At 42.3% G+C, this 18788-nt stretch overlaps 3 protein-coding genes across 18 annotated transcripts in view; 1 reads left to right on the top strand and 2 right to left on the bottom strand.

Moving 5' to 3' along the window:
- Window positions 1-12667, bottom strand: part of LOC1282038 (zwei Ig domain protein zig-8) — a 59805-nt gene extending 47138 nt beyond the window's left edge. For 2 of the 16 annotated variants that reach the window (XM_061644802.1, XM_061644805.1), the window contains exons 1-7: window positions 9874-12607; window positions 9629-9806; window positions 9388-9570; window positions 9255-9323; window positions 9094-9180; window positions 7401-9004; window positions 718-2583 (exon numbers count right to left, since the gene is read on the bottom strand). In XM_061644802.1, the coding sequence (XP_061500786.1) occupies window positions 718-799 (82 nt within the window). In that variant the 5' untranslated portion in view covers window positions 800-2583; window positions 7401-9004; window positions 9094-9180; ... (2 more) ...; window positions 9629-9806; window positions 9874-12607. Of the gene's footprint in view, window positions 1-717; window positions 2584-7400; window positions 9571-9628; window positions 9807-9873 lie in introns of those variants that run through there. The other 14 variants (XM_061644806.1, XM_061644807.1, XM_061644804.1 and 11 more) reach the window with 14 other exon arrangements.
- An 802-nt stretch (window positions 12668-13469) lies between these two features.
- On the top strand, window positions 13470-14798 carry LOC5667714 (uncharacterized). The gene is made up of 3 exons (XM_001687728.2): window positions 13470-14380; window positions 14450-14602; window positions 14666-14798. The coding sequence occupies exons 1-3, from the start codon at window positions 13577-13579 to the stop codon at window positions 14729-14731; spliced, it is 1023 nt and encodes a 340-aa protein (XP_001687780.2). The 5' UTR covers window positions 13470-13576; the 3' UTR covers window positions 14732-14798.
- Window positions 14799-14845: 47 nt separating this feature from the next.
- Window positions 14846-16419, bottom strand: LOC1282039 (aminomethyltransferase, mitochondrial). The gene is made up of 2 exons (XM_322034.5): window positions 15954-16419; window positions 14846-15880 (listed from the first exon to the last, which is right to left on the bottom strand). The coding sequence occupies exons 1-2, from the start codon at window positions 16234-16236 to the stop codon at window positions 14916-14918; spliced, it is 1248 nt and encodes a 415-aa protein (XP_322034.4). The 5' UTR covers window positions 16237-16419; the 3' UTR covers window positions 14846-14915.
- Between the last annotated feature and the right edge of the window lie 2369 nt (window positions 16420-18788).

Genomic DNA, 18788 nt, shown 5'->3' with positions numbered 1-18788 from the left:
AAGATTTCGGGCACGTCGTTAGGGGTCTAAGTAGCGTCATTAATCATACCACAAAGAGCTATTCATAAAATGTCATGCAATTTCGTCACGGGTCGTCGTAAAGTCGACAGGTATGCGTGCCTTCCGTTACTCGCGATTAGTATGATTTGTACTTGTAATGGTGTTAGTGTGTGTTTGTGGATGTAAAACTGTATGCGTGGAAATGAACTTTGCCTAGCAACGCAAAATGTAGATAATATAAAATCAATGATGTGTTTGGTGTGGGATACAAAGCGGTAATCCCAAATGAAATGGAGATTACATTTTCTAAACAAACAATATTATGAACACTTCGGATAATAGGTAGTAATGAAAAAACGTAGGTAAACATAGTAACTAATTATCAGTAGCAATACAAGCAATCGTTTGAACTTGGAAAAAATGCAATTAATTGATAGATGTCACAATCCAACTTCATGAATTGATTATAAACTGGTTACTGATTCCGATCAACCAACAATAGGTAATTGAAGAGCAAACAACGAATACTCTCAGTTAATGGCAGCCGTTTGCGATTAAATCAGAGTATGTTTGAATTTTAGTATTGTTGCATGTAAAAATAAGCATTAAAAGAAGTTATCTAAGCCAACAACGCATCAAGCACATGTTAAAGTATGATCATAAAGTACATGTTGCATATGCTTTCTAAACCTAGTTCAGCTCTGTTATTTTGCTTACCTGTGCTCCATATTAGTAGTAGAAATGTCGTAGAAAATGATGCCATGTTTTTCCCCGTCATTTTACTTCCGCTCAAAGTCATCTTTGACTGCGTGGCGTTTGCCAACAGTGGAGTGGTTCGAGTCAAACCACGACAGCAACACTGCCGACGGTAAAATCAACAACAGCTCAATGCATCTACAGGGAACTCGCTAACAGAAACCTGGGAGCAATGGCGGAGACTGCATGAGCTGTTTACGCGTTTTTTCATCATTTTTCACATCACATAAACACACATACACACACACACACACACAGACAAATTCACAAATACAAACTCGCGAAACACTTTCGGATTGAGGTGCAAAGCGCCCCGTTTGGCCTTTAAGTATGGGTTGACTTTCCCAGTATTGTCGTCAGCTGCTTACCGCACAACGATACCACCGGACACGGTTGCTAAGTAGTGAAGAAGTACACACATGAGAACATACCAAACACACATACACTCATGAAAGAGCACATCGAAAGCAAACAGCTTTTCTTTTTTAGGGAGAGAAATTCTTTCGCGAACAGGATGCACGTGCATGAGCATAGGGTGTGGAGGAAGGAAAATTCAAACACTTTTCACCTGACAACAAATTTCTCACATTGTGCCAATCTGAGCCAGACGCTTTTTACGTGCGAGCTAAATATACATTTTTTCACTCCGTAGGCGTCCTTTTTGTGGCCCTTTTTGACGGGTGGGAATTCGTTTGCATCGAGGCTGAAGGCGCTTACACTCACTAACACTTGCTAGCATCACCGGATGTATTGATTGGTTCTTCACTGAGGCGGGACCGAACTTTTAACACTTTTGATTTCTGATTGGAAGATTTGATGATTGCTAACGTGTTCCCTAAGCGACACTGCCATCAATTTCGATAAATTGCACCAGACAGATCGATTGATTGACAGATGGAAAGGACATTCATATTTCGTCAGTACTTAATGGGGTATCCTGGTGCTGTGTGGTTGTTTGTCTGACGTTGCCCTCGTGAATGTGATGTTCAAAAAGCAACCGAAATAGCAACCGTTGTTCGGTTTGCCATACGGTTTAAAAGATCTTTCGTTTTTGTTGTATCGATCGTGCTGTGCTTTAAAGTAACATTCTTGGCAGAAGAGCCATACAGTTCGATTTTTGTAAGAAACCTAACCTAAAAGAAGATAGTGTATACCATTGTGGTTCACGGTAGTTTCCTTAAACATGAAGAGACTGTTCTGTCACAGATATGCGGTACGATACGGTGCTTTAAAGAAACGTTGTTTTTGTAAGTCAGTTTCACCAGTCTATGCTGGTCGATGAGTGATGCCGTGCGTATCGTAAGTGCTGGTGGTGTCTTTTGCATGAGTCCGAAGCTAGAAAGAAGAATAATCATGTCTGTTTTTTAAGTCGAAGCCGTCTTTTGGAATAGTAGAGTTTGCATCAGGACAGCTTTTCATCGCTTACTCGTCTCAATGTCTAACGTCGTTGTTTTGGATGTTATTTCCTCAGCCCTCTGCTGCCATAATTTAGTTTTTTTCCGGCTGTCTGTACGATTTTCGGGCAGTTTCGTTTGGCTGAATTCATGTTTTATCATGTAGCAAAACTGATGGTACTATATTGTTGGTTAGTCCTTAGCCTTGGTGGTTTGTTGATTGGCAGGGGGAAGAAAAAATTGAAAAAGAAATCCCGAATATCGAATATAGGTCCACTCGTATACTGCAACTTAATCGCTTCTTTCGCATATGTGGTCCAAACGCTTAAAACTTGAACATGTGACTTGAATGAGAAACGATGTTCTTGTATTTCCAGTCCGAGAAATCGATCTTTTTTGGTTCGTTCAATGGTTCCTGATGATCATCAGTGAACTGGAAAAAATAAAGTATAATAAAGGCATTAGTTGAGACAGAAATCGCATACAATAGTGTCGTTTATGTTAGAAAAGGCCACACAATACATTTCAAAAATTTCCGTCATCCCGGAGCCAATCAGATATTGAGGTTTCACTGACTATGACGTATATCATAAAAAAATCTACTATTCATGGATGACGTATCAGCAGCAGTAGGAGTTGTTGTGAACACTGTTGTTGACATGAAACAAGAAAACCGCAATGTTTTTCGCAGCCTGGACTGCCAACTGGCGGGAGGATTCTTATCATTCGAATAGCAACGTCTCGGATACACGGTGTAGGGCTTTCGAAAAACGTCGATGGGTACGCATTTAACCGATCGCTAAATGGATATATTTGGCAAAGGAATAAAAAAATCGATGCGATACATTAACATTGCCATTCGTTTGCTGAGGCTGTAACGTATAAACATTAGCAAAGATTCGGCAGGGGAAGTTTTCTTTTCCTTTGCACAAGAAATGGAAACCATTTAGCCCTAACGAGAGCAGAAATAAAATAAAAATCAATTTAATAGCTTTCCTCGGCAAAAAGTTGGTCCCAGTACGGCAATCGATTGTAATAAATATAAATAAAAGCACTCAATCGCTCAATCTTTAAGTGCTTGATTTGGGGTTTTGTCTGCACGCTGTAGGCCAAAAAATTTCCAAAGATCGCTATCGATTTCGTTCGGCCTTAAGTGTTCTCGGAAATAAGTCATATATTTTGAACTTTTTCCCTTGAGGGCTTTATTAATCGAGAAATATCGGAACATCTGTATCATTCAGTGAGCTTAAGGCTTGTCTAGAACGCTCAAATAGCGCGAGATACTGCGAAGGGAAAGGTTTGTCACACTAAGTGTTTCGCGATTGATTGTAGGTTTTATTGTGAAATAAAATGTTGGTGATTTGTTTTCTGTACAGGTTGGAAAAACAAGATGGGCATCGTTGTTACTTCTAAAAATGCTGCATTCAGTTCGGAGCTATTTCATTTATCAATTCATTTACCCGCTCGGGCACCACAACACACCCGCAACACTTAACCGAACCATACGGAACCATCGACATAGGCAGCCTCTAAATAAGCTTAATTTATTTGTAAGTCAAGCACAAACTCTGCCTGTCGTAGTGGTTTAGGTACGTTGAAGTATATAGAGAGGCCGGAATATGGCAGGAAAAGTTAGTAGTGTGTGAGCACATATTCGAGAGAGCGAGGCTAGGGAGTAAAGGAAGGTGGGATGATATTTGTGGCTTTGGAAACTGAATTCGGATTCGATGTGGTGGAAATTTATGGGTCTGTTGATTGAATGGACTTGGAATTGATCGTAGAGTTAATTGCAAGGAAGAGACGTAGATGTTTATGGTTTGATGGTTTCTTGAGGGCGTAGATTTGAGTGGTTACTCGGGACACGATCGAAGGTTTTTCACAGGGAATGAAATTAGCTACAATTGAACAAAGTGGAGTGGATGTTTGAATTCTAATAATTACTGAATTGCACTACATAGTTCACATTTATGTGACTAATCAAATACAAACAACATCAAGTTCGTTTGAAGTAAATGAAAACTTCAGGAACGATAAGTTGGAATCGGTCACATTATAATTGTTAATATGTTTGTTTCTTGTAAGGAAGCTTTTGGATGTAGTTCATATTTATTAAATATTTTAATATTGATGTGATACAATGTTACAAATAAATTTACATCTCTTGTATACTATAAGATGAAAATATCACGTGTTATATAACTTGATCTGTGAGCGATAACGTTTGTTCGCGAAAAAGATATTCATGTTGCTTACGAATGGTTATCCCATTACGATGTGCATGCTTGTTTGAAGCAAAGCTGGTTTTACTCAGTTTCATTCAACAGAGTATCCTCTTTTGACCAAAAAATCAACAAGAAAGCAAAGAAAAACCGAACGAAGCGCAATGGCCCAAGGGAAAACTGTAAATTATATAAAAATACCATTTTATTCAATTATCCTTGCAATGGTTAGCAACCCTCTCTGATGTCTGTCGCTCGCTTTTTACAAGATGGTTCCAAGATTTTGGGGCAACATCCCTAGGCTTCTCGTACATGTGTGAGGATGGTGCACACTGCCACATACAGATAAAAGGCATCAAACCCACGCACATGCCCATGAGACGATGGGGCTGCGAGTATTTTATTTTTTTCACTGAGAGCTCGCTATCCTTAGCGAACGTTAAGATGAGTTGAGTCGTTTTCTTCTTTACCATTCTGGCAGGGGGTAGAATGACAACGTTTCTCGCATAGCAATTGGCAGTAGAAGTGAAGGGAGGGCTTGGAGACGGTTTGCCAACGGAAGTCGCTTGTTTCGTCTGGAGACGGCGAAGTGACAGTGAATGTGCTGCTAACTGACGTAGTGCCTGTCACTTTGAGCCACTTTGCAGAAGCTGGAGCAGAGTAGAAGTGTCTCCTGAAGTGGCAAATACTGCCGAGTAGCTAGACTAACTGCACGGTAGCCCATGATCGTTTTGCTGAGGATGGCGATTTGACGAACTCATCAGCAGGCAGGCGACTGCAGTGTCCCGAAGGACATTGAGCCACCATGAACGGTTCAATGATGATGTGTGGGAAATGTGTCGGAATGCAACGATTGAATTATTCTTCTTCTTGTCGGTTCTATTCGTTCACTGTAAATGCAACGTGGCATGGGGTTCGTGAAAAGTCCCGTAGGTGGTTTCAAGTGGTTTGAACACATGGAAGTATTTTTTTCAACTACATCGAACCGATTGTACCACGTGTGCGTCGTGTGGACATCTGTAAGTGAGTTTCCGATTCGATGGACAGTCGGTTTAGACTGTACCATAACGTGATATGCATCTCTACTCGGGGAAAGGGAATGGGCGTACCCAAAGGTCCATCGTAAGAGCGGTGGGAAGAAATTCAATCCATAACCCAATCAATCACTCCTATTGTGCAGCGAGCGAGCCACTCACAGAGTGGTTATTTCCTTGTTCCGGGCCTGTTGGTGCCAGAGCGTTTCCGTGCCTGAGGACATGGAGGGATTTTTATTTACTCAACCAGTTACCGGTTACCGGCTCATTTCCACCGTTACCGCGCCACTCTGGTGTGTAGATCGCCCTTGTGGTAAGCGATTTGCGACTCGACAAGAAAGCGAACTAGATGTGCGATTGTGTGTACGGTACTAACTTTGCCGTATCAGCACTCACAAGCATACATACATGCATACATACAAACCATGGCATAGCGCATTCTAGGTTAACCCCCTTGATGGAGGTTTGCTTGGACAGGCGGAAGCACATGGGTAATTGAGTTTTGATGTGTTCTGCGTTTGAATCCAGTTTTTCTAACTGATAGCTTAGGAAAAATCGTGCTCAAAGCTCAAGAGGCAGAAGGGGGAAGTTTGATAAGAAAAGATAGAGCTCTTGCTGGACAAGTTTTCCATCAGCAACAGCAATAATAACAGTAGCAGCAGTGGCGGCAACAGCGGGTGTAGTAAATTTATCACACGAGGCCACACGCCCATCGGCGTTGGCGGGGGAAGAAAGAAAACTAAACAGAGACACCATGGGGCAGGGACAGAGCTGATGGATCGATCAGGACACAAGCATCCTGATGAGCTTGAGTGCAGTACAGTCTGCCTTCAAGTTGATTCCCACACATTCCCCACCAGCTTGGTTTAATTCTGTCGATCCTGCCTGGATGCTTGTTCCGATGAACAAACGAGTGGATGAAGAGAGCGGAAAAGAAAAGAGCAAAGCGACCTTCGCACAACAAACGACCATAATTCAGAGCGGCGTTTGGTCCGCAGTGGACAGTTCCGGGAAGCTGTCCGTGTTGGAAGGACAGCTTGCAAACGGAGAGCGTACGCGAGATCCTCGTTGTTCACAGGCCTCCTGGTTTTTTGGTTATATATTTTTTTGTTTTGCTGGCAATGTTACGTATTCACCATTGTGGAAAATTACCGTACTAGGCCAAATGGGTGGATAAGTTGACCAATGTAGGCTGGTGAAGAGTTTGTCAAGGGAGGCGTTCGTCCCTGTCGCTGCCACCCAGCACGGGAAAAAAGGATAATTGAGTTTTCATGGTTAGTCGGTTACATCAAGCATCTGTCAGGCGTTTGTTTTGTGAGTCAATTAAAGAGCGAAGAAATTGTTTTCAGTGACTTTGTCCCTCGGGGACGGGGTTTCACTGTGTACTGAGCGTGTGAGGGAGAATCCGCTACGTGATGGGAGTTAGATTGTGTGCGATGGAGTGAAAAGCAATTTTAACACAATGCCGAAATTAGAAAACCAATAACTCTCATGGCGAAGTGTGAAACGAGTAAATTTGGCATTCTTTATGAGGGCAGGTTGTGGTTGAATGGAAACCACGCCCTACGTGAAAAGAAGCATAATTTGAAAAGCTTCTGTGTATATCTGTACAGTCTGTAGTGTATCGCAAGCATAAGACGCGAAACAGCCTCACCCTTATCGCAATGAGTGTGTGTATAGAAACATCAAGAACAAAAGTCCATTACCGCTGGAGCGGGGAAAAGATAAATCCATAAGCGATTTGAAACATTTTTACTCCTGCTTGACCGGCGTCATGCAATAGAAACGTTATCTGGTTTGTATGGCACAGAACCGCATCCTTGTAACGAGCGAAAAGTAAAGTTTATCGATTTTATGTCCATCCACCAGCTCCAGCTTAGCCCGGCGTGGCACGTATCCCTTCGGTAATGCTCGTCTGCCCTGTCTTTATATAAACAAACCTCGTAGCTTCACATGACGTCCTACTTAAAGTTTCCTTTTCTCAGATGCCAGCTTACCTCGCCCAGTACGATGCGTTTTACGTTCTATCACGCTCGGCCATGCCAGACCACCACCGTATGAGAAGTCATCACACATTAAAATACATAACAAACACGGCACCCCTGGGCCTCGTCGATGGTGTGGGCGTGAAGGCTGGAAGTTTCTTTTGCCCACAAACTTAGATCAATTTTCGCACAATTTAACTGCCATTTTCGTGTCGTATCCTCGGCATTGCTCCGGGTATAGCACCGTACAGATTCTGGGCTACTATCACCCTGCTATTCGCTTAGCGAAGGAAACATTATAACACAACCGCTTTCACTGTATCACACCTCACCGCACCACTTCCGATTTGGCAGAAAACTTTCCATTAAGTTGCAAATGCCTATGGAACCGCTTGGGCTTATTAGTGTGTGGATCGCAATTGAAGTTATTTCAACACCGAACTCATGACACAACCAGCGACGGCTTAGCTTACGCCGTTTTTACCCTTGTCATCATCTTCGCTAAACTAAACAATCCACATAGCACACACTCCATTAAAGAAAAACATTCGTGCCCATTTTCACCTCACATTCAATGACACGTTTAATTTGTTTTTCTCTCACAAGCTGCCACCTTTTGTATCTTCTTTTGATGACATGGTAATGAGGAATAATCCAGCAGATGCAATGTGTTAGCCTTGCACCGTTGCCGTGTGTGGCGATACCCGGCTTGCAGGGATTATATTTTTTTACTAGATTCACTGAAAAGCACACCTTTCACGCACTTCAAGACGAACGATCGAAAGAAATTTGTCATATGCCCGTACGAAACAGCCGTAAGCTATATTTACATAATCAATGTATGACAAAACAAACTTTCGGTACACTACATGCTAAGATGCTGCGATAGGTAACTCAAGCGTACAATCTGAACGTTGATTCCGGGACGATTGCTGTGCGGGACTAAACGTGAGAAGAACTATTACGAAAACATCGCTAACACCCACGTCTACGCTCTTGAAGGTGGTGGGTGAGAGTACGTCACAAAGGAGTGCCCAACAATGGCTAAAACACACGCGTGGGAACGAATGTACTGATCCACGGTTACGGCGAGACTGGAAAGGTTCTAAACATCCGTTTCCGCTCGAACGTGTCCCGAGCGGAAGAGCGATGGATCCGAAGCCGGCATTCGCCGCGTGCACCATACTCGTTGGACATGCGCTGTTACAAAAGAGTAGCTCGAGGCACATATACGTTGACTCGTGTTTTCCTTGGTTCTCTCTCTCTCTCTCTTTCCCGATGGTTGCAGAGTTAGATGGAACAGGTTGAAAGCGGTTCACAACTTTAAACGGCGGCTAGGCGGCTCCATTGGAAGAGGCGGCTGACTGGAAGTTAAAAACAGATTGTGGGCTGTGGGATTCTTGATGCGAAGAATTGATGAAGCTTTAGATTCGTCATCATCCATGGATATGGGTTGCGGATGAGAACGATGCGACGGTAAGTGAGAGAGAGAGAGATCAGAAGAGAAGTAACTATTCCACTTGTCTGGTTTCCTATACACGGATTAGGAGTGAAGCTACTAGTTATAGAGAAAACTGTAGCAATATGAATAAATATGTTAGGATGGTACTAACAATCTTGTACGTAGCGATAAGGAAAGAGAAGCAAAACGATTTAGAAAGATTAGTGTTAAATCGATAGAAGTAATTTGTTGAAAAAGACTTACCCCGAAGAATACGCCTAAATTTATGTCAAAAGTGTAGGTGGTAATCTTGATGGGATTATGTTGTATTTGGCAAAGCAAGCTATGCATCTGGCATCATGGGAAGCAATATTGAGGTATAAACTGTAGCGAGCGTTTGTTGAGCATGCATTTACAAGCCTTACCTTCTTGATGCAAATCACATCATTTTCCTGTGACGCTACATAACTTATGATCGATCCTAGTCTTTTGCCCTGTTCAAATATCGAAAATGAGACTTTGCTTTTGAGAATTTGAACGGTGTTTGATTGGACTAACCTCTGCATGCAACAAGTGACAGTTAAAAATCATTTGAAAAAGGCTAATCTTGTATATCAATGCCCAAACTAGAAATATACTGATGGAATATCGTGCTTCGTAAAAAGTGATAAAAACAGCTCGATAGAAGATGTATACCGCCATGATGCCATAAAACACATTCACAATACAGTATCCTGAAAACTGCAAAACAACTGCATTATATACTGATGGGTTTAAAAGCAATTATCGGCACACGTACCTCAAACAAATAGCGATTGCTAATTTTCGTAGCAATGCTGTGCAGCTCTTCGTAGATCAATCCCACGCGCGCGATAAAATCTTTTCGCAGTTTGATTTCGGCGTTACTGCTTACTTTTATCATGCGCCTTCCATAATTTGGTCGCAGTTTATGGAAATCCTCATCGCATAGCTGTTTGCTGTCGGGATAGACTGTTTTGGGTAATCGAAATTTCCCGTTGTACCACTTGAAACACGCGCGCTTACCTGATATGGCTATTAACAGCATTCAATCTGTAGCGTATTTCGTAAACTTCTGCGTAGAAAATGCTAGTGATAATAATCAACGAAACGCCAACGAGGAGATGACCGACAAACATAGGTATGTTGTAAATGATGTTCGTCCGTATGAATGCATACACTGAGTAAACGATTGCACTGATAGTGCATAGTGTCAGTAGAATCATTTGGTTCAGCTGCTCACTGTTGCGTATGGAACGAATCCGATGAGCACCTAAAGCAATGATCTGCTTATCGACCGAGCGAAATGCGTTCAGCAGCTCCGTGGTCCAACCGCCCCGATACACTCGTTCCGTCGCAATTAGAATCAAATCGCAGAAACCTAATTCAAGGATGATTTTTCCTGCTATGTCTACAGTTTTTGAGCCAGTGTAGGTGTATACCTTAGGGTTGAGCACGTTTGCGACGGAAAAGTACGTGTACACCAGTATGTTCACGACGTAGAAACAAACTCCCGACCAAGAAAGTGTTGCCACGAAGCCATCGTTCGTTTCGTGATAAAGGTAGGTGTTGCAGCCAAAAAGGCGTGCCAGGAGCAGCATGAATTGTAAGTTTTCCATTCTCACAAGACGCCCGAGCACCGGCAGCCAATTTTGTAACAAAAAAAACCTTATCACCGTGCTTGCGTTTAACGCTTGAATGACTATGAGAATTTTCATGATGCTCGGTTTTGATATGGTGAACCAGAGCGAACGATCAGATACGGATCGCGAGTGTAATTGGGGTTTATGAAAAATTGATTTCATTAATTCTGATTGCCTTAAGTATGTGCATGCGTAGGTCCTCCAAGCATGATGGGTAGCGGTTTCTGTCGATACAATCCCGTGGAAGGCTCTCAACGAAACTCGCGCGGTAAAATGAAAACAAATACAATGTTTCAACAGTTCTTCGATGTAACAGGTAAAAAAGGAGATGCGCAAATCTCAATGTGGAGTTATGGGGTTTAAAGTAATATAGCAGAGCGTTGTTAGATTCATAAGATTCATCTTGTGGGCTTTTGGATCGAGATTTCACATGCTCGGTGGAAGGCAATTGGCTTGTGCGAGAAAATGGTTTTTATTCAATATGTAGGACAATGCAGGACTTTTTGTTAGAAGCGTCAATAGATTAAAAATCAATACTGGGTGTTAAATATTCTAATTTTCGAACGTCCTGCATTCCTAAGACAGTCTGGAAAAGCAACGCATTCTTTCAAAGTACCAACGCTTCTATCTTTTCCACCGGAATGTGAGCTCATGAGATGGGAATAGAGTATTTGCATCATGCATTGAAAAGAATTGAATAAATATAATTTCACAGCGCGCTCTGAAAAGCACTTTTTACTACTATAGAATATGGCGTACAGAATATGGCAGGTATCGCGTAATGAAATTATAAATGTTTAGCCACGTTCGCATCGTTAGAGCATCGTTTATTAGATTTCATGGAAGGAATGAATCTTCTTGAAAATCCTCTCTTATTTATTCCTGTGTACCCGCTGAAGGAGGTGGAAGGATCCGTATGAATTTACAAAGTCAGTCGTGCGATACAGAATTGACACGCTCGTACCAATCGCGAGAGAGTTCATGCAAAAGACGCATTTCATTGCTTACGATCCCAAAACAGAATGCAAAAGAATGTTTTAAGATTTTGGAGTCGTGCTGTTTTGGGACCACCCGAAGGACTAACGATTTGCAAACGAGGTGGCAGTTATCTATTTAGTATGCTCAGGTGGGATTTTTGCAACGCTGAATGTGTAGTTTAGATGCATTTTTTTTGCTCCATGAGCAACAGTTGCTTTGCACTTTGATGACGTTTAAAACTTTGTATATCTCTTTCAGGGATAGCGTTTTGTTTTGTTTTCGTAAGCGTTGAAGTTAACCCTTTTGGGTAGACTGTGAATTGAAACAATGGTAAAACCAAAACTAGGATCCAGGATACAATAGTATATAGCATAGAACTGTTATGTGGTATAGTGTTTCATAGAATGTGAAATGTCCTGAACTGTTGTGTTTCCTGTAAACTGTCCTGTCGTGTGTACTGAACGTTGTAAAACCGCAGTGAACTAACCACTGAGCCTGCCTGCCCTGGTTGAGCCTTACAGACATACGAAGGCAGTGCCAAAGATGGGTTCAACGAAAGTTTCGCCATGTGGTGAGTCTGGGCCATAATTTGCCGTAATTTGTCACTCGCAGGTGAATATGCATACCGCCCTGATGTTCGACGAGTGTGTTGGCAAACGGTAACCGAGGTGCGCTTGGCAAAGAGGCAAATTAATGAAGTCTTCTTAAGTATGTTGTGGGATGTGTTGCGAGCACGCGAACCACCAATGTAAACCGAGCAGCTCTCCGTGGGACGAGCCGAATTCACTTGCCCTTCAGATAATGAGTGAGAAATTACGATTATTTTCACCATGAGCCATTCCGGACTGTGTGAAGGATTCGCATCACGAGGCATTGTGCGTGCGTGTGGTGTGTATTGTTGCGGAAGTGGAACATGGCGGCGGTACTCGTGCAGACGGTATACAGTTTGTAAAATCTATCTCCCAGTAGTCTCATTCAACTTCAAACAAAAGCAATTAAGAGAGCTTCAATCCACCACTTGAAGGGAGGCAACCGTGATTGCTTGCCACATTTCAACCCGGTCCGCAACGCACTTTGTCACCCGGTGAGAAACGATTTACGACCTTCGGAATCAATTACCAGAAGTTGACTGCGAGTCTGGCACCGTTTGCTTGTAATCGTTCGGAATTAATCTAACCCTTTCGATGGGCCTCTCCTCCGTCGGTTGTGTGTGTGTGTCTGTGAGCGACCGGCGATGAGTAAGATGCTTCGTAAATCATCTTATTACAACACTGCCGATTTGCCAGTGATATGGTTTGTTAGGTGTGCCATTTTAATTAACGAAACAGCTAGACTAATGATTCAGTAAGGAAACCGGCTTCGTCCTGCAGCTGATTCGAGTAGGTGTTTTTTTTATACCGCAAATGGCTTCAAATTATCACCTTAATTATCTGTTTGCGTTTATTATCCGGACACAATAGAACACGGATCTTCCCCAGCACGCCTTACCTCGCTTTCGGATGATTAAAATAACTCCTTGATGCGTGGTCAAGATGTACAAAAACTAATAATCATTGCATACGCATTCTCATGTGCGTTTCATAAATTGATAGCAGTTTGAGGTGTGCATGTCAATGTTAATCTGAAACGGGAATCTTGATATCAATAGCCGTCATTCCGTAACGGAGCTTATCGATCATGTAACGCGCGTGTGGCAGGATTTCATTTTAATTAAGACAATAAATTTCACGCTCCATAAACTTGTTGTGCTAGGTCATAAATTATGCATTGGGTTGCGTGATGGCGCAGGTCCGGTAAAGCGTTTTCAGAATATTGACATCGGTTTACACGAACGACGTTGATGAATTTGTTCAGAAGTCTCCTGAAGATTAGGATTGAAAGTGTTTTCACAACTGCACAGAATGGCGAAGTTAGATCTGATGGTTACTGTAATAGGTGTTTGGAAGTATATTATTAGGCATGAAAACATGTATGACGTAATAAATTTGCATTTGATAGCATTGAAAATATGTGGCGAGCTTTTTGTGTGCCGGAATCGAAGCACTGGCCAGTTGTATGTGTCGTGGAAAAGTTTCGCTAGTTTTGTAGCGCAATTGATCTGTCTGATAATGCTTGTAGTTGGTGGATATTTTGCTCAGCGGTCATATGGCAAGGAGGACGCAACCTATCTTCATCGTGGCACCAGTATACTGATAAGATTTTCGGGAGTGTTTGCTGTAGTAATTGCCATCAGTAATGCAATCGTTGGAAGAAGAATCTGGGCAATCCTAGATTGCTTCGATAGGTTTGACAAACGTATGCAGATACTTAACGCCCCTGTCGATCATCGCACACAGAAGTTGGTAATCGTGGCGTGGACTTTGATGTTTGTCGTAGGTGTTTCGAGTTTTATGCTGGGATTTGTGTTTGCAATCTCTACAAATTATTCAAACATGCTGCTGCGGATTGTCACTATAACGCAAATAATAATTTTCGTAATGGTTATCGTATCGATTCTATGCCAAATCGTGATAGTAATGTATTTGGGCAGCTATAGGTTTTATCACCTACGCCGTTTCTATGAAGTGAATTTTCTTCCATGGAAGACTGGCTCCATTTTGCTGAGTGAATTGACAACTGTTAATCAGTTTCGGCGTCTTGCGGACTCTACTTCATTCAACACTGTGATGGAGTTGTACGGTACACTGCGAGAAGCTGTGCGCCTCATGCATAGAGCGTACTCAGTACAGCTGCTTAGTATGACTGTTTCAAATTTTCCGACTCCTACATTGGCATTGTTTGGGATGTATCGTTCATTTATGACGTCAAACTATGACATGCAGAACTTGATTATTACCATGGCTGCATCGAGCATGATGTATTTGATGGCCTACTTTTTGCTGATCTTTCTTTCCACTAGTATCAAGTATGAGGTAATGTAATGTTGTCAATGGTGGTTTACTGCTTACTGATTAAAACAAAAAGCTTTCCTTTCTTAACAGACTCAACGACTGATTGAATGTTTTCATCATTTTACGAACCTTAACAATGTTGAATTCGAAAGCATGATCAAGGTTAGCGCTGATGAAGTAAACCGCGACAATGTAGCACTTCATGTGGGACCAGTGGAACTGAACTGGAAGCTAGCCTTTTCTGTAAGATTTCCACAGCTAATGGATGGAATTATTTTAAACTAAAAACTTGTTTGATTTTTTTAGATGATTGGCACTATAATTTCCTATCTAGTAATTCTGATTCAATTCGATCGTAGCAGTGCGGGATAGTTTGATTTGGTAGAAGTCGAAAACACGGCCAGGAGGAAGGGTGAAGGTGGAAACTCATGGTATAATTGCCATTTTGTTCGAATTGGTTTAACGTTTTAAAATAAAAACATTCGATTATGATTGTGGTATGTTTTTTTTATTCGCATTATCACAATCGATTTATTTTCGTCACTAACTATGAATCTTATTTTGGCGCCTGATAATAGTGTGTTGCTACGAATGGCATCTTTGCCACAGCACTGTGGTAATGCTTATCGCGAACTTTCAGGGTAATTTCTGTGCCAAGTTTTTTGTATTCTTCGCGAATGTAGCCCATCGCTATGTTTTGCTGCAAGCATGGACTGGGGCAGCCACTTGTAATTTCACCAACTTTCTGCTGCTCGTTGTTGTAGATTTCAACGTGTTGTCGTGCCGGAGGAGCTCCGGAATCCATCTTGAAGCCTACTCGTCGGCGTGTGACACCATTTTTTATTTGTGAGTTGATTTTGTCCGATCCCGGAAAGTTGTTCTCGACACGCCGCGGCTTCGCCACCAACCACAGCAAATTAGCTTCGACCGGTGTCGTAGTCTCATCGATATCGTTGCCGTAAAGACAGAGACCGGCTTCAACGCGCAGTGAATCTCGTGCTCCCAGCCCGGCCATCTTTAGATTGCCAATGGTTGGGTCGAGCAAAGCTGTAGCAATATGTTCTGCTTGCGCTGAAGGAATCGAGATTTCAACCCCATCCTCACCCGTGTAACCGCAGCGCGTTATACGACAGCCTTCTACACCTGCGATCGTGTCAGTGGTGGTGTTCATGAAAAACAATTTCGAAAGATCTTTCGAGCAGAGTTTCTGCAATGTTTTGACAGCGTTCGGTCCCTGGACGGCCAGAAGCGACTGATCGTCGGAGGAAAGAAACTGCACTGACACATCTTTCCCATTGCTTTTGAAGGACGAGACGGCGTTCGATATGTTGGCCATATCAACATCTTTCCTAGATGCGTTTGATACCACGTACAGAACATCATCCGCAACTCGGTTAACGATCAAATCATCTAGAATGCCTCCAGAGTTGTTGGTGAACACTGTGAGTGTGCCAGTTCCATTGCGCAGGCCCTTGATATCTGCTGTGCAGATGGATTCGAAGCAGCTGATCACATCCTTGCCTGAAACAATTATGAGTAAGCGTACAGTACAGTTTTCAATTAAACCGTAAAGAGCAAATGGTAGGCTTATTACCTTTCAGATACGTCTGCAGCATATGAGAAACGTCAAAGATGGAGCCGTACTCTCGTGTGTATAGGTGCGACTTTATAATGCTCTGATCGTTGTACTGCACCGGTAGCCAGTAGCCGGCAAAGTCCACCAATTTCCCACCATGTTTCTGATGGAATTCGTAGAGAGCTGTTCGGCTTGGAGTTTTATCCGAGGAAAGGTGTCTGATTAGTGCTATGCGGGTGGCAGGACCGGAGGCACGGCTATATGCCGATCGCACCACATGGCGAAGAATGGAACTTTGCATTCTCGACGGTCTATTGGAATGGGCGAACGTATCACTTTCACTTGTTATGCACAAATAAAGAGCCTCTCGATCCGTTCCGGCGAACTGCTTGGTAATCAGTTGGCTCGAAATGCTATCAGTATTTCATATGGGATCAGCATCCCGGCAATGGCAGAGGTCAGTCTGGCACAAGCGCACCAATACAAAGCAAGACGGATGTAGTCGTCATAGCAGCAAGTGGTACAACATTGAGCGCGTTATCACCATGGAAGAGTCCCATGGGGACATCAGAATGGTAGGTTGTTATTGTGTTTGTTGTTTCATCCCATCAGACCTGGGAGAACCATTGATGATCCGATAAGGCAACAATTTCATGTTTGATACATGGTGACATAACTACAAGCTATACACTCAGTAGTATGTATACGCGATGTAATGAAGCGTCTGTTAGAGTGAAGGTTGTCAAAAGTATTGGAAACTCTATGCAATTGGAAATATGCAAAGCAAATTCAACTGAAATAATTAAAGAATCAGTTACAGTTGAAGTATTTTTTTTTATTTAAGCTGCTTGGATAATTTAAGGTCATGGGTTTGATGTGAATAATTTAGAAAAAGGGTCTCTCAACCTTGTACACGACTCTATTCTAATCTGATTCCAATGTAATGAATGATGGACCAGAAAGATCTTATCTTATCTTTATCTTATCAGCTTCAATTATCTATACCATTGGGAGGACCAAAAGTAAACTTGCTGTGAATAGCCGAACTGAACTAATGTTTGGCTTATGGCTGTTGGGAAGTTCGCTTAATGATGAATAGCCGTTTATTAGTTATTCGGCTGTTCATTACACTAAGCACCAACACCAATTGTAGTCATATTTTTGGAGCCAATAGCTAGTACTTTGTCGGCAGTCATAAGAAAACATGGGTTGCTCGTATAAAAATCCACGCCACGTTTATGACGTGTTACGGCCTTTACTGGCATTCTCAAAGTATTTCGGCCTAACTGCATTCTCGATAGTGGGTGAACCGCCGTACGTACAGGTTAAAGTAACTGGTGTTGAATACGTGGCATTATTGATGAATTTTGTGGCGAATTTGTATTGTGTGTATATAAATGTCACCAACAGCCGGTTGTCCCGGTGGACAGGTTCCGCAGTGATGAATTTGGGGCTTGGTTTTCTGTTTCCTCTGGGAGCTATCATTATGATCGTGCTGGCGATTGATAACTTCATGCGTCGGGATGCAACCTGTCAAATCATAGGAGAGTTGTTTAAAGTAGATCGATATTTGCAACGTATTGGCCATCAACTTGACCACAGGCGACAATACGTGACACTTGTTAGGATACTGTTCGTGGTACTAATGCTCATCGCGACGGGGACCGTGTTTGCACTTGGTATGAGTACAATTTCTGAGTTTTCTATTCGTAATCACTTGATCAACTCATTTTCCTATGCTTTTACTGGGATCCAGTTTATGATAGTGAACTTTCATTTTGTCGCCGCTGCTCGGCTTGTTTCGTTTCGGTTGGACGCAATAAAGTGCAGTCTCAAGAAGCACTTGGACACAGGGTCATGGTACATTGAGCAGAAACAACGCTGGGGACGCAGAGTAGACCCAGTGGATGTAGTATCAGAACTTGCAGAGGACTTCGCAGCCCTGGTCGATGTAGTCGATCGAGTCAATCGGATCTACTCCAACCAAATCATAGCCTTAATTACTGGAGTAGGAATGTTTAGTATTTTCGTGATATATGCTACCTCGTTCAGCTATTATGTTGGAAGGTCGAGAGAAACTCGTTTGACTTTAATTTTACTGACCGCTTGTGTGGTTTACATCATCATGATTGGACTGATTTTCTTCACCGGGGTGGATGTAGAAAACACTAGCAACGACATTGTGGGTTTACTGCATGAGGCTATACAGCGAGTGGTAGACTCTTCGACGAAGAGAAAGCTGATCTGGTTCTCTCAGCAAATACTCTTTCGACGGCCAAAGCTGCGCTGCATTTTTTACGACTACGACTGGAAAACGATTTATAATGTAAGTAAAAAAATCTCAATCGAAGATTGGCTCTAGGATTCATGTTGAAACTTTTACAGATGTTTGGGTTTGTTGTTACCTATCTCATCATATTGCTGCAGTTTGATAAATTCTCAGACGACGCATCAAAAAAGAATTTTCTGACATCATAAAAGCAACCACAACAACAAGCAACAAACAGATGAAACAACTCGGACAATATTCAAATTCCCATGCGATAGGATTGAAAGAGCAAAGAGCAATACAAACAATTGAGAATGCAGTCTACCAGCAGGGGCAGGTCGCGTTCGAGTAAAATGTGATTCCATCGTAAATGATGAAATTAATTGAGTGAATGAAGTTTTAAATGTTTTTGTGACTTTTTATGCCGTTTATCATCGGGCTCTTCTCCAATCAAACCGCCAGTATTGCTACGTCCCATTACCACCAGCTTAATTGTATCTGATTAATTAACGACACGGCTGTGTGAAAGTTTGCGAAAAAAGCTACACTTCACTAATTGATAAATAAAAATCTTTATTCCTGAC

This window comes from Anopheles gambiae, chromosome 2 (genome assembly GCF_943734735.2).
Source record: "Anopheles gambiae chromosome 2, idAnoGambNW_F1_1, whole genome shotgun sequence".
NCBI lineage: Eukaryota > Metazoa > Arthropoda > Insecta > Diptera > Culicidae > Anopheles > Anopheles gambiae.
Note: the sequence above shows the minus strand (reverse complement) of the source record. Positions and strands in the feature narration are given on the sequence as shown.

Coding starts and splice junctions, on each gene's coding strand:
- LOC5667714 (XM_001687728.2), top strand. CDS start 13,577: ATGCTTGTAGTTGGTGGATATTTTGCTCAGCGGTCATATGGCAAGGAG. Junction 14,381..14,449: donor CCACTAGTATCAAGTATGAG/GTAATGTAATGT, acceptor CTTTCTTAACAG/ACTCAACGACTGATTGAATG. Junction 14,603..14,665: donor ACTGGAAGCTAGCCTTTTCT/GTAAGATTTCCA, acceptor TGATTTTTTTAG/ATGATTGGCACTATAATTTC.
- LOC1282039 (XM_322034.5), bottom strand. CDS start 16,236: ATGCAAAGTTCCATTCTTCGCCATGTGGTGCGATCGGCATATAGCCGT. Junction 15,881..15,953: donor GCTGCAGACGTATCTGAAAG/GTAATAAGCCTA, acceptor TAATTGTTTCAG/GCAAGGATGTGATCAGCTGC.